The sequence below is a fragment of the Panthera leo genome, chromosome F3, assembly GCF_018350215.1.
Source record: "Panthera leo isolate Ple1 chromosome F3, P.leo_Ple1_pat1.1, whole genome shotgun sequence".
NCBI classification, from domain to species: Eukaryota; Metazoa; Chordata; class Mammalia; order Carnivora; family Felidae; genus Panthera; species Panthera leo.
Window position 1 is genome coordinate 9262354 of NC_056696.1, and position 25119 is coordinate 9287472.

At 37.1% G+C, this 25119-nt stretch overlaps 1 protein-coding gene across 9 annotated transcripts in view; it reads left to right on the forward strand.

The window, feature by feature from the left end:
• The window catches only part of RGS7 (regulator of G protein signaling 7), a 515497-nt gene that overhangs the window by 325412 nt on the left and 164966 nt on the right, over positions 1 to 25119 (forward strand). For all 9 annotated transcript variants that reach the window (XM_042925199.1, XM_042925201.1, XM_042925206.1 and 6 more), the window contains one exon: positions 21878 to 21928. In XM_042925199.1, coding sequence (XP_042781133.1) covers positions 21878 to 21928 — 51 coding nt within the window. The remainder of the gene's footprint in view (positions 1 to 21877; positions 21929 to 25119) is intronic.

Below are 25119 nucleotides of genomic sequence, written 5' to 3' on the forward strand. Positions count from 1 at the left end.
GGAGTCTGCAGCACAGAAAGACATGCAGTGTGAATTTGAGCCTAGGAGACTGTTCCAGAGTCTGTGCTCTTCACTACTGCACCATGTTACCTCATCACCAAGGTCTTGAGTGTTATCTTTCTTCATCATCCTCAACATTTGTTTCCCATGATTGTGATTTGATTATACAGAAAGATGCAAATACATCCTAGTTTGTCCTTTCAAAAAAGTGGATTTAGATGATTTAAAATTGTATATTGTCTATCATAGGGCAACCATTAAAAATTAAAAATAAGCATAAATTATATACACCGAGAGAGGAGATAAAATAGAATCATATAAAATGCTCAATTAAAAGAAAAGACAGCAAGAGAGGGGAAAGAGAGAGAACAAGTGCAATGAGTAGAAAACATGTACGAAGATGGCAGATTTTAATCCAAAGATAGAAATAATGACTTTAAATATGAATAGTATAAAACTGCCAGGTAAAGACAGAGATGGTCAAAGTGGATTTAAACAATTAGATTCCATAATGCGTTGTCTATAAAAACCCGGTGAGAACACAAAGACTCAGGAAGATGCTGCGTAGCAGGAAAGAGAACATGTAACATACATACATACTATTTATTTATTTATTTATTTATTTATTTATTTATTTATATTTATTTAATGTTTATTTATTTTGGGGATAGAGAGAGAGTGCACAAGCAGGGGAGGGGCAGAGAGAGGGAGAGAGAGAGAATCCCAAGTAGGCTTCATACCATCAATGCAGAGACTGATGCGGGGTTCAAACCCACAAACCCTGAGATCATGACCTGAGCCAAAATCAATATTCAGAGGCTTAACCTACTAAGCCACCAGGCTCCCCTCATATAACATTTTTGCTAAGGAATTTAAGCTTGGTTTGGTATGATATAGGGGCCAACTCATCATCATACCCCATATGCCACATAATCCCACCCTGCCTCATACCCTACATGTGACTTCTTCCATAGTCTTATGAGGTAGTTCTGCCTATTTCCTGATTAATTATTTTTAGCTGAGCACTTTCTTGTAACCTTATAAATTAAATAATAAATTCAGATCCACTTATGGATTGAGCAAACAGCTTGACTCCATTACATAATGGTCTTAAAATTCTGTGATTTTGATCTATATGGGAGTTTTCTAACTATAGTACAAGACAGAACTTGGTTAATTTTCCAACTTGAAGAGACAACTAAAATGGAGAATCAGAGCAAGCCAATGTCTTATTCTGATCTGACTTGATTCTTTATAACAGATATTATCCTAATGTTAATCATTGGAAAGAAAGAAAATACTTGTTCTTAAAAGGCTAAAAATCTTAGTGAAATTATCCCAAATAATTAATTTCTTTAATTAAATTAATTTAAATAAATTAAGTTGATAATGATAGACCAAAATTTTGAGGAAACTGACATGAAAATAATGGAGGTTGACATTTGTTCAGTGCTGTCAATCAGTGTAAAATCAATCATTTAATCCATAGTTTACAAGACTATAACCTTCTGGGAAGCAAATTTACCTCAGAGCACATGCTTTGGCTCTTAGTATCTCTATGAAATCAGGCTATAAATATCAATGGGTTAACGTCTTATTATTAGACTGTTTTTTTAATTGTTCAAGCCAAGGCAAATTGAATACAGCTTACCTCTTTAGCAACCAAGAAAAAGTGGTGAAAATCTTAACTCAGAATGGGAACTTCTATCGAATGATTCTTGCATTTAATTTTGTCTTCTAAGTTGTATCAGAACAGTGAGCCTAGAAAGTATGGAACAGATGAACATATGAAACTTAAAATTTCAGGTAAAATGAAAATGTATCATTGAAAGTCATGGCTTTCTGTCAGCTTCCAAGAGATGGCTTGCACTTTCTGCAAGAACTTGGAGATAAAAAATGCAAATCTTTTGAAATCATGGATATTTGTATATAGGTATTTTAATCGTGAATTAAGAACATGAGAGAATTTTTCAACTCATGATTCAATGCTTAGAAACATATAGGAGAGGGATGCCTGGCTGACTCAGTGGATAGAGCAAATGATTCCTGATCTCAGGATTGTAAGTTTGAGCCCCACATTGGGTATAAACATTATTTAAAAATAAAATCTTTATATATATACAGGAGAATGAAGAGGTCTTCTGAAATCTGGCAACTTTTTAAAGTTTTATCGCATACTATATCCCATCTGAATTGAACTATGTGGCACTTCCATTAAAATTTTTGCCTTTAGTGCAACCTGTGAAACCTGCTTTACCCCATGTGCTGGTCTTATGTCAGTCTGGTGAAAACCTACTCAGTCTTCACAGCCAGCTGAAATGCCTTTTGTCGTCACCAGAAGCAGGAAATATTTCTTTTTCCCAAGATTTTCATAGTTATTTCTACTACTCATATGGAAGTGTTCATACTGTATTTATTTATGGGAATGTTTTACTTCCTTCATATGACTGTAGGCATTCTACTATCATGGTGCTTCCTGGAACATAATACATATTAAAAGAATATTAATGAATATGTGAATGAGTTGAGCAGTTTTCCTGTGTAGGAAGTGGCTGTACCATTACCCACTTGTTGGCCTAGGAATTTCTTCTGTCTTCATCTTGACATGATTTGGGTCACAGCCAAAATGACTGGAAGGAGCTTGCAAAAGTTTAATTCTGTAAATTCATATAGATAGGTAATGTAGAATGCATTTGTCCAGTGGATTTAAAGTTGATCAAGTGCTGTGTGACCTGTTAATATTTAAAATTTGATCATTAGATAGCATTGCATGAAAGGCTAATATCATAATTACATATAGATACTATCTATACAATGCTAGCTGACTATTGGACAGACTCAAGTTTTATACATGGAGGGGTGGATGCAAACATAGAGCATGCACAGAAGAAAATCATTTTCATTTTCCATGTTAGGTACTGTAACACTGTCTGGACTTTGTATTTTAAGACTTCAAATAAAATAAATGTAGACCATGAAAGTCTATGAAGAAAAAGAGAAATTATTTCATGAAGACAAGAAGGTGAAAACGTAGGGTTGGTGATTTGAATGTGATATTTGACAGCTGAGATCTTTTTGGAAACAGCGTTTTAAAGTCTATTATCTAGAGCAGACCATCACCACCATTTCTCAAGTTAATTCCCTGATGCCACTGAAGTTATTCAAGAGGGATATCTTCTTACTGGCTCTCACTCCTTAGTATTTTACTGCGAATAGGATTTAACAAGGTTAGTAACATTATCAGCCAGAAAGGTCCCATTAATATTCTGACTCTCAGAAGTGACATTTCCTCACTTTGTCCCCTCCTGCCATTATGTCTTTTACTAATATGATATGGTAGAGACATTTTAATTATGTAGTGTAACACTAAGGACCTGGATGTAGGTAACATCTCTGTTGTTCCATTTTATGGTAACAGTGTCTTAAATTCATTGACAAGGGTCATTTCCTTGGACCCTGCATGAGTGGGAAGAGGCTCATTTACTGAGCTGGATTTTCTCACCAGCAGGGAGGAGGCAATAGTCAAGCCTTCTGAGTTATGAAATGGAAAGAAATTTCCCTTTCAGATTGCTATTGAAGCTTTTTAAAATTAACTACCATAACACGAGGTTGAACAAAATATACATCTTTTTATTTCTGTAAAACTGACCTGAACTTCTTCATGAACCTAATTTCTATTCATAGATGAAGGATCATCAGGAAGGGGGATAGTGAGAGACTGGGAATATGGCTTAATCTTACCTATTATATAAAACTGAATCACTTCCTATTTATACTGTCACTTCCCTGGAGATTTACTGTCGTTTGGGTAAAGTTTCTTCCCAAGTCCCTTCCTTTTCTCCCTCTTAGATGACATTCTGATCCAGCCCAATAAATGAGCCTCTTCCCACTCATGCAGAACAAATGGAAACGGCACTTGATCATAGATTTAAGAAGCTGTTACTATAAAATGGAACAAGAGAGACATTACCGACATCCAGTTCCTTAGTATTCCACTGCATAGTTAGGTTACATGACATGGCTTTGCAGGAAGGGCCTCAAATTTCTCACAAGCATCTTGTCCTTGTCCTTGCCCCTCAGGCTCTAACTGGCCTTCATTGAGGTGTCTTGTGTCTTTGGGTCTTGCCTTCTGGCCTGGCTGCACCCACACTTCCCAGCATTGGTGCAGCCCGTGGTCTATTCTCAGGACATGATCAATGTAAGACACCCCCTCTAACCACCACCACCACCACCCCACCACCATTGTGTTGTCTGTAACTGGCCACCCTCATCTATAGTTACCCTATTCCATGCTGGCAACAACCCCAGTAAGCCACATATTTTTTAATTATCATCTGGCTTCCATGCCTAGCACCCAAAAGCCTCAAAAATTTGCTGGATCTCTTCCATCTCCCCCAGGTCCTCCTTGAGCAAATAGTCCAGATGCTATTGTTTCTCTACTGAGGCTGTTCCCCTTTGCCATCATTCCCATTCCACAAGGCCAGCCCCTGCCCTGGCGCTAAGAAGTAGCACATGCAGCATTCTGCCTTTGGACCCACAAACATTTCTGGCTATTCAGGAATTATGGGTTCTGTCCTTTTATGGCAGTCAACCAGTACTTTCTCCTAACTGTTGCAATCCAAGAACTCAGAAAAAAATCCTTTTATGTTTCTGAGACTAACCCAAAAGGATTGGCTCTCCCAGGAGCATCCTCTTTTACAGGATTTTCTCTGCTTGAGGCAAAATAAACCTTACTTTTATATCACTAGAGTTATGTATTCAGTTTTAATTAAAATTAAACACATACAGTTCTGGTTAGAGGCCAAAACAATTTATGTGGTGCTTATACATAATTTATGAAAACTGTCTCATTATACAGATTTTCCAGGCCTAGGGGCCACATCAAGAGAGGGGAAACTCATGTGGCAAGAGAGGTGGTGGTGATATTTCTGATAAGAGGATCAAGATTTTGGTGGAACTCATCACTCTTCCTTGGGAGGCAGTCAGCACATTTCCCTCTTATGGCATCCTAGATACTGAGATTCCCAGATGAGATCCACTGATAGGATCAGCAGGAGATTGGAGCGTTGGTTGAAGAAAGATATTAACTTAAAAGTCATACAACCACCAAGGGACCAGTCTTATAAATGTTAACCAATATATGGATGCATTTCTGGAAGACAAGCTAAACTTTTGATCTATGGGTTTCAATTTAATTTCTGTCTCTTGGTCTTTTCTTCTAGGAAGGAGGACAGAATAAAATATTCTAAAATGCAGTTACATTCTTGACATATTACAGATGATCAGCAATTGTTCTTTTCTGGGTGTTGAACTTGCCAGAGAAAGATCATTACAAAGCAGGGTTCCTCATCTATTTGGGACTTCCCCTGGTGTGTTTGGGTTAGAAACACAAAAGCGTAAGTTGCTGATTTTTTTTTTTTTCATCTTAAACATTTATATCCAGGTAAATGTTTGTATTTTGCTGTCAGCATGACTCCATAGAGGACCCCAATGCTTTGACTATCCAATAAGTACGTCATCAGAGATTCATCATAGCACCAATGGGCAACCACTTCAGTGCCATGTCCCCTTTAGATCCCCCAGCCCATAAAGTCACACCATGCCTCTTATACCTTTATTCTAGGGCCTACCCAAAGGCCTTCTTATCTACTCTGTTGGTTGCTTGGGCTACCATAACAAGGTACCACAGACTAGCTGCCTTCAATGATAGAGATTTATTGTCTCACAGTTCTGGAGGTTGGATGTCTGACATCAAAGCATCAGCAGGCTTGGTTTCACGTGAGGCTTCTCTTTGGTTTATATATGACCACTGATCGAGTTTTGGAATGATGGTGGGGTTTGGAACCAATGGCCAAGAAAGAATTCTTGAAGACGTCTTTGTTGCAAAAAAAGTGATTTTATTAAAGCACAGGGACAGGACCCATGGGCAGAAAGAGCTGCACTGGGGTTGTGAAGAGTGATTGATTATATACCTTCAGGTTGGGAAGGGGTTAAAGAAAGCATAAGTCTCTAAGGAATTTTGGAAGCAAGGTTTCCAGGACCTTGAGGGGCTAGCTGTTGCTAGGAAAACACTATTTATTGCTGGTTAGTAAAACCTCAGTCATGAGACCCTTCAGATGTATATCAGGGGCCATATGCTTGGAGTATAATTGCCAACATATACTTGGGAGTTATAGGTAAAGGAGGTTTGCAAAGGAATTTTTATGTATTTAAGGAGACTCACAGGATTCTGGGGGCTTAGGATAATGTTAAGCCAAGATTCCCTTTTTCCCTTAGCAAAGTGTCATTATTGAGGCAGCTGAGTCTCTAGAGAAAGGTCACTCTGCCTGTTTCAAGGACTTGTCAATGGGCTGTAGACAGTAAGGGAATTTAATTTTTCCTTTGCCTTTGTTTCCCACATTATGATGGCAACCCCCTTAACATCTTGATGAGGGTGATTAGGGCTCCAGGCAATGAAGTCTATAGGTTTCTTGAGATTAGGCTATGGATAAGATTGCCTTTTTCTTGCAGTTTACTAAGATATCTGTAGACTGAAGGAGACTCGTGCCCTGCATGATTGATTTCTATCAGTCAACCATTTGTTTTCTTTCCTTTCCTTTGTTCTTGGGCAGCCAGGAGTGTCCAAGAAATATCACACATATCCCACCTGGAGGGGTGTGGTGCTGTTAGCCTGTACTTGGCCCTCAGCTTGCCTTATGCTCTCTCATCAGCCACTTTCTCCCTGTCTCCACAGGGTTTTCCCTCTGTGTATGTCTGTGTCCTCATTTCCACTTGACATAAGGACACCAATTATATTGGATTAGGGCTCACTCTTATGACCTGACTGAACCTTAACTACCTCTCCGAATACCTCTGGTCACATTCTGAGGTACTGGGGGTTAGGACTCCAACATAGGAATTCGGGAGGGACATCATTTCAGCCTGTAACATTTGCTGAACTCTTCAGTTTTGCACTGTACTTAGACCTAATCCTTCTGCCTTCCAGTCTGTCCCCCATCACTGACTCTGCTTCCAGCCATTTACAATGTGCCTTCCAACATACCTACTCATTTGTAAAGATGACAGAAGTGCCCACTTCCCATTTCTGGGTCTACTGTCATATGTCATTCTACCCTGGGGTACTGGCTAGTGCTGGTCTAGGTAACTTTCTATCATTCAAGAGGAGACAGACTAGAGTTTTATGTAAGTCACTGAATCTTGCTTATATATACAAACTGCCTTGCAGATTCCTGGCCTTAACAGAAACTTGGTCTTTCCCTGAGGGACACTGCATCCTTTGCCACTGTATACAGCAGAGATTGACCATTTGCCCATACATCACATATTTGTGCATTTGCTGTGGGCTAAGAGGAATGACAGAATTTCCCTACCTTTATTATCACTTCAAGACTTTTGAATCTCCTCTAATTCTTTCAACAGTTTCTCTCAACCCCCTCAACCAGTGAAAGACTTCCAGGGCTTGTCTTTGTGCCATACACACCATGAAAACCTCCTGCTGCCTTTGTGCTGTGGTTGTGTCTGCTGAGAGCTGTGCCATGGTGGGGGCTGGGGGAAGTGTGCAGAAAGGAGGGGGAAGTACTTGATGCAGGGAGGGGGGTGATGGAGAGTGTGAGGGGAGGAGTGATGGGGTGATGGGGGTTTGAGGGAAGGGGGTAATGGAGGGGAGTGCAGAGGGGGGTGATGGAGGCGTTGGGAGGGGAGGGTGATAGGGATGAAGGAGGGAAGGGGATGATGGAGATTTGGGGGATGGGGGTGATGGAGGAGAGTGTGTGTGTGGTGGGGGGAGGGTGCTCACACTCCAGATCCTAAGCTTCCCAAACTCACCCAGTAGCAAACTGATCCTGCATCAGCAGCCTCGCCCACTTTTCTTAGAGGCACTACCAATTCCTCACATCTTTCTTCAAATTCCGAATGTCATCCATAGCTGCCTCAAAAAATTGTTATGCTTCCCAGGTCACAGGAAAAATTGAGATGTAAACATAACAATTTCCACACTTTTAAAATACTTTCACGTTCTAGTCACACTGTTTCTTTCCATCTCATAAAAAGGGTTTTGCTTCACTTCCTGTCTAAATCACATCCCTTGTAGTTTGATTCTAACTCTGGTCTATCTGCTCTGGGACCTTCCTTAGCTATAATTCTCCCTCATGCATAGTTCAACATTTTCTGTCCAATTGCTCAGAGAAGCCTCCCAAGCTTGCAAGCTAAACCAGGATCCTTTGTTTTCATCTTTCCTTGTTCCCTTTACTTTGCATTCACATTTGTCACTTTAGTTACCTATTTAATTGTAGGATTGCTTGTGCAATATTTTCTCACTTGCTAGAGTCTGAGTGCCATGCTGTTGTCTGTAAAGCTTCATTTTTTTTTCAAGTTTGAAAAAGACTTCAGGGCAAAGTATAGTGAAGCTCTTGAGGAGATGGAAGAAAATAAGATAAGGAGGGATTCACCTTGGGTAGGAAGGTAGAACCGTCTTCCTCAGAAAATGGGAGAAAAGAGGAGAGGAGAGATTTAAAGACAGACAAATTTAAGGGCACCTGGGTGGTTCATTCAGTTGAGTGCCTGACTATTGATTTTGGCTCAGGTCATGATCTCGTGGTTCATGAGATCAAGCCCTGCATCAGGCTCTGTGCTATTAGTGCAGGGCTTGCTTGGGCTTCTCTTTCTCTACCTCTTTCTGCTTCTCTCTCTCTCTCTCTCTCTCTCTCTCTCTCCCTCCCTCCCTCCCTCTCTCTCTCTCTCTCCCTCTCTCTCTCTTCTTCTCTCTCCCTCCCTTCCCTCTCTGTCCCTCTCTCTCTGTTTTTCATAAATAAATAAACATTAAAAATAAATAAATAGAGACAAATTTGTACATGCAGGGATGGTAAGTTGATGGAGTTAATACTTGCTAAACTTCATTTTTTAATTGAAGTGAAAGCAATGAGAGCTATACTTCAGACCAATTCAGTATCAGATTGAGATTTATTGACCCACTGAAACCACTGGCATTTGTTTGCACTCCACCTTCTAACTTTTAAGGTTAAGAAATATTATATTCTATCTTTGTCAAAAGCAGGTGGAAGGTATTCACAGAAATAAAACAAATAAAATAAAATGAAAACATATGTCTACAATAAGATATCCACATTAATGTTCACAGCAGTTTTTTTTTTTTTTTACAATGACCATAAACCAGAAACAACCCAAAGCTCTATAAACAAACTGTAGTATATTCATACAGTGGAAACAACTCAGCACCTAGAAGGAGAACTGATCATGCAATAAATGAATGACTGTCAAAAACAGTTGTTGAGGAAAGAAGCCAGATACAAGCAAGTACATACTATGAGATTTTGTTTCATAAAGTTCTGGGACAGGCAAAACTAAAACATGGTGCCAGAAATGACAATCCTAGTTTTCTTTGTCAGCATATGAGGTCATCTTGACTAGAAGCAATCATAAGGGCATTTAAGATACCACAATAATGCAAATGTTTTCTTCTGTATGTTAATTGAAGTGGTATGTATATTTATCAGAATTCACCAGATTTTATACCAAAAATCAGTGTGTATAAATTATACCTCAGTAAAAGTAGGACTATACACTTTAGTTACCTTAAACTTCCATACTTTGCTTTCATTTTGAGAAACCTCATAGCAAAATTAGAACCAGCAGCACAAAACCTAACATTTCTGTCATTGGAGTCCTGAAGGAGATGAAAAACAAGGTTAGGGCAAAAAAGTACTCAAAGAAATAATGGCTGAAAACTCCCCAAACATAGCATGCAGATCAAGGAGCTGAGAGAACAGGATGCATTAACCAAATGAAATCAACACCAATATACATCATAACTAAACTTCTGGAAACTACAGACAACAATAACAAGAAAATTGAAAGCTGTCAGAGAAAAACGACTCTAACTGGAAGGGAAAAACAATTCAAATAGCCACAGGTTTCTCATCAGAAGCCGTGGAAGACAGAAGGAAATGACATGAAATTTTTAAATGCTGAAAGAAAATAGTTGTCAACCCAGAATACTGTGTCCAGTATTATTTCCTTGGGAAGTAAAGGGGAAATAAAAACATTCTCAGATGAAGGACAACTGAGAGAATTTGTTCACTAGCTAACCTACTTGAATAGAATGGCCAAAGCAAGTTTTCTAAATTGAAAGGAAACACTAAAAGAAGGAAGCTTAAAAGATAAGAAAAGAAGAAAAACATAGAAAGTGAGTATATAGGCAAATACAGTAGGTTTACCATATCTTCAGTTTTCTAAATTGTTTGATTGTTGAAGAAAAAAATATAACAAAGCACGATGTGGTTATAAATATATATAGAATAATTGCTTAGGAAAGACTATAAAATGGAGATTAAAGGGACATGAAAGAACACAAGATTTTTATTGTCATTCAAACTGGTAAAATGATGACACACTAAGAGGCTGTGATAAGGTCTGTGTATGTAATGTAATTTTAACATTAACTGTGAAAGGCTATACAAAGCAATACCCTGAAAAACACTTAGAAAAATCAAAATAGATACATCAAATAAGCATATGAAAACATGCTAGCATCATTAGCCATCAGGAAGATGCAAATTAAAATGACAGTGAATTTGTGGCTATGGAAAATAGCCACAATGCAAAATAGTTTGGCCATTGCTTTAAAAGAAAAGTGGGGGGGGGGGGGACGGGCGCTGGGTGGCTCAGTCAGCTAAGTGTCTGACTTCAGCCCAGGTCATGATCTCATGGTTTGTGGGTTCGAGCCCCGTATCAGGCTCTGTGCTGACAGCCCAGAGCCTGGAGCCTGCTTCAGATTCTGTGTCTCCCTCTTTCTCTGCCCCTCCCCCCCAAAAAAATAAACATTCAAAAACATTTTTTTTTAAATGCGACCCTGGGTGTTGTATGGAAACCAATTTGACAATAAATTTCATATTAACAAAAAAAGAAACACCAAAAGACCCAGCAGTTGTGGTTGCAGACATTTATCCTAGAGAAATAAAAATATATGCATATTCATACAAAAATTTGCCCAGAAATGTTTATAGCACTGCATCTTTATCCATAATAGCCCAAACTGACAAATATGTTCTTCGACGGGTGAATGATTAAATAGTCTGATATGCTCATAGCAGTGTAATACTCAGCAAGAAGAAGGAATGAACTATTGACATGTGCAACAACAACTTGAGTGAATCTCCGGTGATTTGTGCTGAGCAAGTGAAAAACAAAGCCAATGTTAAAAGTTTGTGTATGGTATGACCCTAGTTACATAATATTCTTAAAATATTCTTAAAGTGATAAAATGTAGAATGGAAGAATAGATTAGTGGTTGCCAGGGGTTAAGAACAATTGCGTGACTATAAAAGACCATTATGAGGGACACTTGTAGTGATGAGGATGCAGTGATGCAGTGATGCAGTGATGAGAATATAACTTCATTGTATTAATGCCAGTATCCTGGTTGTGATATTGCACCACAGTTTTGCAAAATGTTAACTTTCGGTGGAAGTTGCATGAAGGGTACATGGTATTCCTCTGTATTACTTCTTACAACTGCATGTGAATCTATACTTCTTTTTGAAATTAAAAGTTTAAGGAAAATTAGGTATAAATCTAAGAAAATATACATAGAAGATCTGTATGGGGAAAGCTAAAAAACTCTGATGGAAGAAATAAAAAAAGAACTAAATAAGTGAAGAGGAATTCCACATTCATGAACAGGAAGATTTAATATTGTTGAGATGTCAGTTCTTCCCCACTGGATCTGTAGATTCAGTGAATCCCAATCAAAATACCAGCAAGTTATATCATTGTTATCAGTAAATTGATTTTTAAACTTATATGGAGAGGTGAAAGATCCAGAAGGCCAACACAGTATTTTGAAAGAGGAGAACAGAGTTGAAGGTCTGACACCTTACTATAAAGGCACAGTGATCAAGGCAGTGTGGTATTGGTGAAAGAATAGACAAATAGATCAATGGAACAGAACAAGGATGCCAGAAATAGATCCACTAAAATATAGTCGACTGATCTTTGACAAAGAAGCAAAGGCAAGGCAATGGAACAAAGATAGTACTTAAAAAAAAAAATTTTTTTTAGATCTGTTTACTTTTTGAGAGACATAGAGAAACAGAGCACAAGTTGGGGAGGGGCAGAGAGAGAAGGAGACACAGAATCCAAAGCAGGCTCCAGGCTCCGGGCTGTCAGCACAGAGCCTGATGTGGGGCTCAAACTCACAAACCGAGATCATGACCTGAGCCGAAGTTGGACACTGGACTGACTGAGCCACCCAGGCGCCCCAAGATAGTCCTTTAAACAAAAAAATAGTGGTAGAGCAACTGGATATCCACCTGCAAAAAAATAATAATAATAAATCTAGACACAGACCTTATACTATTCACAAAAATTAACTCAAAATGGATCATAGACCTTAAAAGCAAAATTCAAAATTATAAAAATTCCAGAAGATAACATAGGAGAAAACTTTTGGTCCAAAAGTTGACTTTTGGTATGGCAAGAACTTTTTAGATAACAACACCAAAACCACAATTCATTAAAGATATCGTTGATAACCTGGGCATTATTAAAATTAAAGACTTATATTCTGTGAAAGACAATGTCAAGAGAATGAAAAGATAAGCTATAGCCTAGAAGGAAATATTTGCAGAAGGCGCATCTGATAAAGGACTGTTAGCCAAAATATACAAATAATTCTTGAAACTCAACAATAAGAAAACAACTTGATTAAAACCTGAGCCAAGGTTTAAAGGTTTATTAAAAGGTTTATTAAATCCAATGTTTATTAAAACCAGATTCCCCCCCCCAAAGGAAGATATACAGATGGCAAATAAGCACATGAAAAGATGTTCTACATCATATGTCATCAAAAAATGCAAATTTAAACATTTTACCACCATACACCTGTTAGAACTGCCCAAATCCAGAACAGTGACAATACGAAATGCCGTTGAGGATGAAGAGCAACAGAAAATCTCATTCACTGCTTGTGGAAATGCAAAACGGTACAGCCACTTTGGAAGACAGGTTGGTGATGTCTTATAAAACCAAACAAACATGCTCTGAACCCTACAATTGCACTCCTCAGTATATATTCAAAGGAATTGTAAACACAAAGCTTGCACACAGATCAGCTTCATTCATAGTTGTCAAACCTTGGAACTTGTCCTTCACCTTAGTCAGCTCGGGCTTAGTCACTATAGACCGGATAGCTTGTAAACAACAGAAATTTATTTTCCACCGTTCTGGAGACTGGAAGTCCAAGATCAGGATGCCAGCATGGTTGGCTAAGAGCCCTCATCCAGCCCACGGACTGCGTACTTTTTGTATCTTCATGTGGCAGAGAGAGGTTTAGGGACCTTTACTGAGGTATAATTGACAAATAAAAATTACATATATTTAAGGTATACGGTTTGATCTTTTGATATGTGTATACATTGTGAAAATGAATATTACAATCAATCTAACTGACGTATCTATCCCTTCACATAGTTACCGTTATTTGTTGTGAGAACACTTAAAGTTATACTCTTGTAGCCAATTCCAGGTATACCGTACAATACCAGTAATTATAGTCACCAGGTTATACACTAGCTCTACAGAATTTATTCATAGTGTATAACTGACACTTTGTACCTTTTAGCCAACATGTTTCCATTCCACCTCCACCCTCTACCCTCTAGTCCCTAGCCACTACAATTCCATTCTCTGCTTTTATAAACTCAAGATCCCACATATAAGTGAGGTCATGCAATATTTGTCTTTTTTTGTATCTGGCTTATTTCACATAATGTTCTCCATCTGTGTCATTGCAAATAGCAGGGTTTCCTTCTTTTTTAAGGCTGAATACTATCACACCTATTGTTTATCCATCTATCTGGCCCTTTGCCCATATTTTTTCTCTATTGAGTTGTAGGAATTTCTTATATATCTTGGATATTAACCCCTTATAAGATAGTTTGTAAATATTTTCTCCCAATTCATAGGTTCTGTGTCCATTTTGTTCATTACTTACCCTGCTATTCAGATGCTTTTTAGTTTGATATATTTCTACTTATTATTTTATTTTTGTTTTTGTTACCTGAGCTTTTGATAACATACCTAGAAAATTGTTGCCAAGGCCAATGTCAAGGATCTTCTTTATGTTTTATTTTTATGGTTTCAGTTCTTAAATTCAAATCTCTAATCCATTTTGAGTTTATTTTTGTGTATGGTGTAATATAGGGGTCTAATTTCATTCTTTTGAATGCGACTATCTAGTTCCCCAAGCAACATTCACTGAGTTGACTATCCTTCCCCATTGCATATTCTAGGCACCCTCAAGCAATGCAAAGTGCTAAGAAATGAGTTATCAAACCATGAAAAGACATGAAAGAAATTCAAATGCATATTACTAACTGTAGAAGTCAAACTGAAAAGCTTACATACTGTATGATTCAAATTATGCAACATTTTAGAACCAGCAAAACTATGGACACCATAAAGAGATCATTAGTTGATGGAGGTTAGAGAGAGTGAGATGAATAGTGGAATATAGAGGATTTTCAAGGCAATGAAACTACTTTGCATGATACAATATGGTGGATACATGTCGTTATAAATTTGTCTAAACCCATAGAATGTAGAACACTAAGTGAACTCTAATATAAACTAGGGACTCTGGGTGATAATGATGTGTTAATGCACCTTCGTCAACTGTAACAAATGTAGGACTCTGGTAGGGTTTGGTACTGGGAAAGGTTATGCATGTATGAGGACAGGAGGTATACAGGAAATCTCTGTACCTTCTGCTTACGTTTATGTGAACTAGAAAATAAAGTCTATTTTTAAAAAGTTTAATTAAAAAATAAAATTACCAAAATGTAGTTGTGGACCACGTATAATTACTTTTCAACTCTGAATATATTAACTTTATTGACCAAATGAGGCAAAGTAGAAGTGCTTAACTATAAATATCATCAACAGGATACATGTATTTATCTCAATAGTACCATTATTATTTATCAAAATGAAGAGTTTCCAGTTTAAAAGGTACTGTTCAAAATTACTACCTTTTTACTCTATTTAACAATTGTTATTAAAATTCTGATTATTTACAAGATATTGTTAATCCAAAGAAATCAAATACCTCTTAATTTCATAGCATTGAAAATATACGCTTGTTTGGTTAGCAATAACAGCTAAAGAATTCCAATAACTACCTCAAAATACAGGAAGATTCCATAGAATATAGGAATACTATATTCTGAGTTTGGTCTTTGGGAAATTAGTTTCAAATCTTGACTAGTAGTTTTTGAGGCTCTCCCAGGTGCCGTGCTCAAGTACTGGAGGATTCTACTCTAGCGATACATGTTTAGATGCTATATGTTCAACGTGGTATGTTGTAATGGAAGAATGGACACGGTGCTATGAGATCCCAGGGCAGGAACAGGTGCAACAGGAGGTGAAGGAGATAATAACCAAGACAACTTCCAAGAGAAAGTGATACTTGGGCTGTGTCTTAAATGGAGGAAGTTATTCCAACCAGAATATACAGTGTCTGTAAAAGCATAGAGTGTAAAGTATCATGCTATTTATGGTCAAAGAAGTTCAAATTGATGCTGTTAAGTTGTAATATCCAGAAGATGGAAGGGTGGGATCTGAGGCTGAGAGGTAGAGAGGAGGCATGCCATGGAAGACCTTGTATGCCATTCAAGTCTTCAGATTCCAGATGCCAATGAAAAGATCATTGCAAACTTTTCATTAGGAGAGAGGCATATTTAGATATACATTTGGGATGGTTCATTCTTATTTTGGTTCTGGGTATTTTCATTTGGTATATTTCTGAGAATTTACTATTAAAAGCTGAAGTAGAGATTTTAATGGAAACTTATGTGAAATACCTACCATATTATGCACCCAAAACTCAGTAAATGTTAGTTTGCTCTAACTTCCTATTGCAGCTGTAGACTTCACTGGAGGAAATTTTTATTTATCAATAAATACATATTTTCTTCATCTCATAGTTCCTCACAGAGACAATGAGACATAGCCTGTGTTTAGTTTTAAACAGATTAAGTGTTGAGGACAGGAATGGTCTACAATCTTTTCTTTATGCCTAGTGGCTAGCATATAGAATTGGTAAATTCCAATGATTAGCTAACTCATAGTTATTTTATTTGCACATTAACTCATATTTTATTTGCACATCTTCTACTTTTATTAATTATTTCATTTCTTGTGAGTCTGAAGAACCGTAAAAACAGAAAAATAAAATAAAATAAAATTGTAAAAATGGTTCTTCAAAGGGATCCTCTCTCCCTATCGTGAGGAAACATTATGGCAAACTCATCCTTCTCTTGATTTTTCACAGTGTGGTGTATCACAACAAAGACTACAGCAAGGAACCATTTTCCCCTTCTCTTGCCTAATTCCACAACATTTCATGTATTCTTACCATCTTATACAAGAGACAAGTGGTGTTGCTGAGCAGACAATTTGGAAAAAAAAAAGTTTCTCTGGTTGGTCAGTAATCATTTTGAGTTCTGGGAGAGGGTGGGAAACTGTCCTTAGGGTCATCTTGATATTCTCATATCCTTTGATTATTGCCATCTTTGCTGCTTTGCTGTTTTTACTTTCTAACTTTACAGCTTCTTAGGCTTTGAAGAGTCACAAAGTCCTTGTTTTGTGTCTGAAGAACTCTTTTTATGGTTTATGGAACTTACAGAACAAAGTTTAAAAAGTGCAGATAAACTGTCATGATCTTGATTAAACATCGGCTTGAAAACCAATCCAGGAACTCTACCCCAGGCAAAGAGCCTATTTACTTTCCTGAAAGAGAAATATTGAAAAGGAGTATTTGGGCTTCTTCCACTGATTAAGAGCTAAAATTTTCATTAATGGCTTTAGCAGAAATTACAAAATGAGTATTTTCATAAACGATACAAATCAAAAGTGTAACATTTTGGTTGCTTTACAAAGTCCTCATATATACGTGCAAAAGTTTCACAATATTTTTCTCTTTGTGAGCCTCCCATCAGCTTCAGTAGCAGATAGCTATACTGACACTTATAGCTGAGAGAGTGTGCTCTAATCAGTAGAGGGAACATGGGTGTAATGGAAGTAATGCAGGTGTAGGGCAGGACTTGGCTCAGGTCTTGTCACTCTGCAGCAGAGCCAGAATTGGGGAAGCCCCTTCCAGTCAGTTCCATAGCCTGGGTGAGGAAATAATACTGATGTCTAAATGTCTTACTTTGTTTTGCTTTAATTGTGGGTGGAGTGGTAAAGAGATAGCCTTTAAATGGGACAAGTATCACTGTGAAAGGTGATTATGGTGGCTGAACACTATATGCCAATCTAATATTCTTTGTATGATGGATGCCATCTTTTTGTAAACTTTCTTAGAGAATGATCTGGAGAGGGAACCTTGCGGTCATTTCATCCATTCTTTCAACATTTACTGATCACCTTTTACATGTGAGGCACTGGTTTGGGTGTTTGGGATCCAAAGACGAATACACCCCCCCTGCAGGAGGAGTGGGTAGAGTAGGTTTCCTGGAATCGTTAACGTGTGACCTGAACTTTAATGGGCTGAGTTGAAATTGGCCAAAGGAAAAAGAGATGGAAATGGAATAGCACCATCAAAGTCATGGAAGTAAGAAACAGTACAGCATGTGAGCAACTATGAGCAGTGTATGAGGAACGGTCTTAACTTGTTTTCATTTCGAGTCATAGATTACTGGGATTACACAATAATAAAACCTGTACTGTTTCTGCTAAGTACAGGGAACACATAATTTTGTAACTCTAAAGGTTACAAGAGTAACCTCTAAGAATTCAAAGCAATAATAGGTACTGCTCAGGGCTAAAGTTTCTGGTAGTTATAGTCATAGAGGTATTTTTTTTTATTTCTTGGGGTTTAAGATATTGTTGCGTCTCTTAGCTAGTTTCACATTATAGCTATTCAATAGCTCTTTGCCATCTTTTAAAGAAAAGAAAAACAACGAGAAAACAATTCTTCATGTTACTGTAAGGCACTGTGAATAAAGATGCATGCATGCTAAAATACTCTGGATATGTACATTATACATATCTGTTCATTTATTCATTAAACATAAGGCTGAGACACATTGCTAGAAATGTGCCATTCTTTCTACACCCCTCCTGGCTGTAATGCACCCTTTTAAGTTTGAATTGTAGGTCTCAATATGACTGTGATACCACATTTCTCTTTCAGTTTTCTTTTTCCATCATGATGCTGGATTTTTTTTTTCTCTCTGTGTCCTACCTTTCTCTTGGAGTTAAGATCTTGCTGTCATAGATGCAGAATAGGTGAATATGGTGAGTTTGGGTATACATTTAACAATAAAGTAATTCATAACGTTCCACTTAAAGCCATAAATATATTGAGGTGACCACACAACAATAAAACCACTATAGCATCTGCTAAGTGATATTGACAAGTGGTGCAATCATCCCTTTCAGAGCTGAGCAGAGAATATGACCATAATAGAAGTACTCAAATCTAGGCTAGGAAAGAAAGTTTCCTGTTTCCTGAATTAAATGTAGTTTCAAATTAGGCTTTTTTGTATTTCTTTCTGCTCAGACAAAAAAGAAGAAAACTTAAAAAAACTCCTTCTAAAAGCATTTTTAAATCATTTTTTACACTAAGAGAAAATTATAGTCTTGGAACCAATGTTTGGCTCTCTTCGAAAAGATGGAAAAAGTCCAGTGGCTGCTCACATATGTTCCCCAAGTAGATGCTCAAATGTGGAAAATGAGCAAGTTACCTGGAGATAGCACATAAGATTTGAATACCTGGAGTTCTACATTTGGCAAGTATTAATACATACATATTTGAAAAACTGAGTCCTCCTCTTTTTTAAAGGGGTGACCATGCCTCAACCTTAGGTTGTGAGGCTGAACATAGCCCTCTGAAATACGTGTGTTCTCGTGAGTGGTTTCCCCTCCTCCCTTACCTCAGAGCTGCTTTAGGATCTAGGTGAAACCATGTTCTCACATGTATTGAAATCAATGGCAGTTGTAAACAAAACAGATACAGAAGACTATACGTTAGATTCAACATGTGAAGTCTTTTTAAAAATGCATGCATATGGAAATCAATGTTGAGTATTAGTGTTTTCATAACTTTTAGGATATTGTTCTCAAATTTGATAATCGAGTGTATTTATTTTATTTTTAAAGTTTTTTGACGTAATCTCTGCACCCAATATGAGGCTTGAACTCATAGCCCCAAGATCAAGAGTTGCATGCTCTACTGACTGAGCTGGCTAGGCTCCCCCAAGTTTACTTTGAAGATAGCTTTGAGCTATTTTGCATCAAGCAGTAATAATTATTTAGCCATTGTTAATGTCAGTCATGTGTACATATACACATCTGAGACGCAACTGAGGCCAGTCCCCGAGAGCGTAGAAGTAGAATCTCAGCTCACATGAAAGTTCATTCATGTAGTCCTGATGCAGCTTACTATGTAGACAAAACTATTTTCATACATATTTTTTGCTGTTTTATGTATAAATGAATGATGCTGAAAGCCAAATTTAAATAGAAATTAGTATTTCAGGTAGATCAAGTCTTCTTCCTGAATCTCCCATTTCTGCTCATGTTTTCACCATCCTTTTCATCCACAATGCTCCTGTACTGGAAACCTTGAGTTCTCTCCGTTCTTCCACTGGCCACCTCCATACCAAATTAGTCACAAAGTCCAGAAGCAAGCCTCTAATTTTGCTTTAACCCACTTGTACACTGAACTGGTTCAGTACTTTTTCTTTCAATCCTGGATCTCGACCAGTAGAAATGTTGGCTGCCCTGCTTTCTTTTTGACTGGCCCAAGGCACTTCCTATGTATTGCCAATCAAATTCCTTAAACTTGTTTTGATAAGGTTATTCTTCTGTTCAAAACAAAACACAACAAACATACCATGTCTCCCTTTCTCTGCCTGACTTATGGGGAAAAAAAATCCAAATTCTTTAGCCTGGAGTTCAAGATCTGCTGAATACACTGTGAATACTTTTATTATTGTATTTAAAAGAATACACATACTTTTATTGTGTCAAGTTCCTGTTATTCCCAGCATGGGGTATATAGAAAGAATACACCAAATAGTTTTTGCTGGCTATTTTTCCCTTTTTAACTTTGACATAGGCCTCCAGCAACTGAGTTTTGTCTATCATATATCAAAATCTAGCTCAAACATTACATTTTCTGCAGACCATCCCACATTCCTTCTTTAGGAAGTAAAAACACATATTTAATAATTTTTTTTATTCATCCTACATTACTAACCACTTGCTATGTTCTGAATATAGAAACATGAATATGGTACCCCACTTCAAGGTACTTCCTTGAGGGCATTATTCAAATAAACAGCTGTAACATTGTGTGATCTATTCTACAATACAATTCTACACAGGTACCAGTGAATTCCAATGGAGGTTGTTGTAAAGTCAGTGGACAAAAGTGAGGGTTAAGGAAAGTTCTATTGTAAATGAGTCTTGTGTGTCTTGAAAATAGTGGTAAGACATTTCAGTCAAAGGGAATAGTACTATAAAGACACGGAGACTTGAAACATACAGGAGTGTTTAAAAGCTAACAACAAATTTGGTTTAGCTTGAGAGTAGATATAAGGGACCATCTTATAAAATATTGGTTATGCCATGCTCAGAATTGTGCTTCACACATAGTGGGCATTTATTTGCAACAACATAGATGGAGCTGGAGTGTATTATGCTAAGCAAAATAAGTCAGAGAAAGACAAATACTATATGATTTCACACATATGTGGAATTAAAGAAACAGATGAACATATGGAGGGAAGAAGGAACAAAGAGAGAAGGAAACAAACTATATGAGATTCTTAACAATAGAGAACAAACTGAGGGCCGATGGAGGGAGGTGTGTGGGGATGGGCTAGATGGGTGATGGGTAATAAGGAGGGCACTTGTGATGAGCACTGGGTGTTGTATGTAAGTGATGAATCACTGAACTCTACTCCTGAAACCAGTATTGCACTATATGTTAACTAACTAGAATTTGAATAAAAATTTGAAAAAAAAGGAAAAAATAAACATAGTGGGCATTCAATAAGCATTTATTCAATGAACAGATGAATGAATCATTTTATCCAGTACAGGCATATTAAACCTTTGTGCCTAAATATTTAGTATTAACTAATTTACTAGTATTCACCTGGGCTCATTGAAAACAAACTATGTATTCACATTCTGTTTTCAGTACTCCATATGTGGTTGATCTTTAATGTTATTGTAACAATTAGAAACACTCAGTCTTGCCATTTGAGTGTGGATGGACTTCTATGGGGGTATTACACTAAGTGAAATAAGTCAAACAGAGGAATACAAATGCCATATGATTTCATGTTAGATGTGGAATTTTAACACAAAGCAGAAACAGACTCAGAGAAATACATACAGAGCACAAATTAGTGGTTGCCAGAGGAGAGAGGGGAGGCGGTATGGGCAAAATGGGTGAAGGGTAGTAGGAGGTAAAGACTTCCAGTTACACAGTAAATAAGTCATGGGGATGAAAAGTATTGCATTGGGAATAGAGTCAATGGTATTGTAATAGTGTTATAGGCTGACAGATGATAGCTATGCTTGCCGTGAGCACACCATGATGTGTGGACTTGTTGAGTCGCTATGTTGTACTCCTGAAACTAATGTAACATTGTGTGTCAACTATACTTTAATAAATAAATAAATATATATATATATATATATATATATATATATATATATATATAAACTAAAAACATAAACTAAAAAAATAAACATTCTTACTAACGTGAGTGACAAAAGTTGCAAGTTCTTAGAGTTAACATATATAAACAAATGTTCACAAATATTTGTGTTTTCCTTTTTCTAGGGTCAGACATTGTTCAATGGTTAATAAAGAACCTAACTATAGAAGATCCAGGTAAATAAATCATTTTCCCATTGATAGAATTATTTGCTTTGTGGTTTTAAAAAATATGTTTTTCTCAGGGCTAATATGACAAGCAAGCCAATCTGAAAAATTATAATTACATCTAAACTATGCTTTTAGCATTTATACAAATTTTATGGCAATCAACATATATTTAACTAAAATTTATTTAGTGTATTTTAACAATTTTTCACATATTTAATGTTCCATTTCGTAAAATTTGATTCAGATGATTGGCAATTGCAGAATGGGTAATCTGTATACATGTTCATAATTGATTGTAGATATAATATATGTGATTATATTATATATGACTATGAAGTAATGAAATTGCCCTTCATAAAACACATAAGGGTAAATTTCATTAACTTATAATCTTTCCTTAACTTCATTTTTGCATGAGGTTGAAGACAATGTTATTTGTAATTTTGATTCTTTGATCATGCCTACATGATTTTTTAGTGCTCTTATTTAAGTCATGGAGCCATTTACTGTGGTGGACATTATGTCTGTTCTGGAGCACTGAGCTTATTTCCACAGTTTGGGAACAGTTTCTACCAGCTCACATTGTGCATTGCCTAGAACAAATTCTTCATATGGAAGGCATTTAATGGCTTTTTTAAAATGTCATGTAAGAGCTTTCACATGCAGTAAACAGTTTACATCCCTAAAGTGAAAAATAAGATGTATTTTGTTTAGAGAGGATGCTGAGAAATCAAACAAACAAAAAACTTACAGAAATTGGTATTACAGTGACTGAGAATGACTTGGTAGGGAAAGAGGGCAATACACCAACCACACAATAAACTGTCACATCCATTAGAAAAGAGTTCAGCATGGCTTTTGCTGCTGCCTCGGTTGGTTACCACCTTAGAATGGTTTAGAAATAACAGTACATTGAAAGGCAAAGTTTGTATTTTTCCTTCTTTTGAGCTAACTTTATAAAGCCATGTTATCAGAAACTGTAGGTGTAATTTCATACATAAATGCCTGTGCACACCCCCTGCTCATCTGGCACGTGAGCTTTTAGAATACCTATCCTAGTAGGTTAAAAAGGATTAAAACAATTAAAGTTGAAGCACCTATGGCCAGCGTCATATTGTTACTAAGTGAAAAGAGGAGATAGTTACTGGCATAGGGAGCCACAGTCTTATCAAATTTACATTTTAGCCTCATGTCAGTCTGACTTTACAAACTGTAGCACCAGACCAAAGCCCCATTGGACACAGTCACTGAAAACCAAGAAACTACTGATTTACGAGAAACATTATTGCTCAAAGGGTGAAGTGGATTCAAGAATATTTCTTGTAAGCTAAGACCAAAAGTGCACTTTGGTAATAGTCTAAGAAGCAGGAAACAGGTACAGATATGATAAGCCAGTAGGAAACAATCATTGTTTATAATTTACACATGAGATATAATTTTAGCTATAATGTGTCTGAAAACTGATTTTATTTGGCTGCTCAACAGTTGAAGGAAATTGTAAAGCTTCATTAGAAGGTACATGGGAAAGATAAATTCAATCATATCCAGGAAGGAACATATATGTTCTTTAGTCATATTTATGACTGGCCAAAAAAACAGTTTTTGATTGGTTGATTGGTTTGAATGAACTAGTTTAACCTCTGCAGAGTAAAAGGCTAGATTTTAAGAAGAGTGAGAAGCATTGATGACTGCTCTGAAGATATAACAGATGTGCACACAGAAATGAATCAATCTGGCAGCATGATTCTGATTAAATATGGTCAAGAACATAACCGACATCATGAAACTCACTCTGATGGATGCAGATATGAAATTAATCGTAGTATTTTGGAATTGCTCATAAAGAGAGACTAAATAATTGTTATAATAAAAGGTCTAATTTTAACCGTACAAATTTTCTGAACATTTCAAAAGAAGACAGGAACTTCTGTCAGGCTTCTATCTTGTTGTGAAGTGGTTGTTTGAAGACCTCTAGGATTGTTGGAAGTTCTAGATGTCAATCATTTTTGAAAGGATTTTGTGGCAAGTTGGAAGAAGACACCAGTTCCTGGGGAAAGGAGCAGGTTCTGATGCCCATCTGGGGACAAGGGGCGAGAGTTGCACCGTCTTAGGAGGCTGTTGCAATCTAATCCAATAGATTAGTCTAATAGTATATTAGATTTTGGAGTCATGTGTTTTGGCACCCTTCCCTAATTTTTAATACTGGATGCAGGTTTCTGTTTGTGTGATTTGTTGTTGTTGTTGATGAGTTAATAGTTATAAAGTTAGCTTATGTTTTTGTGGTGTGAAGAGTTAATAATTTTATTAATACCTTTCAACTCTATTGCTGAGAACATAGAATATGTATGAAAACACAAAGCCCAGAATAAGTTGCATTAGTCTCAGAGTTAGAGTCTAGCTGATAAAATAAAGTGGTACTTTGGTTTCATAGAGAGGAAATTGATGCACATCAACTGTTGGATGGGGGCAGGAGAGTGAGAGGAGGAATTTAGCCCTTGGTGGATCTCTGTCTATATCGGCACCTACTGGGAGGCATAATGTCCACCACCAGTGTCTTCAGTTGGTGGTCCACTCCATTGCTTCTATGTGATTTCATGTTCACATTGACAGGACCTCTTCCTGGCTGTCTATAATCTTTGCTTCTACCACGCTTAGATTGGGGGCACACCAAGTGATGTTGCTTCACACTGGGAAAGTACGCTGTGCTTCCCAAGACCCTATGGTACTTTTCTATTTTACTTTTGGTTGTACAACAATATTCTGCTTCTCTCCTATCATTCGGAGGTATGGGATTCTTTAAGGATGTCCAAACCCTTTATGCCTGGACATACACACAGTCCTTGCAGTATGATCCTTCTGGATTACTAGGTCTCTATTTGGGAAACAAGTATGTAATACCTTTTGCTTGTTTTTCTCATTGCTTGAAACAGTATTCTATCATATCAAATAGATTTTGCTGTGTAAACTCAATGGCTTAAAATAAACAACCATTTTATTTAGTTTATAATTCTGTGGATTGGCTGGTCACATTTTCTGGGGGTTTGTTTGGCTGATTTCTAGTGGGCTTTCTTCTTCTGGATTGTAGCCAGGTGGTTGGGTGGATGATCTAGGATTTTTTGGTGTATTCGATACTGGGTAGGTTGTCAGCTAGGTGAATCTCATTCTCTCATCCTTTGGCCAGCTGGCACTGGTGTCTT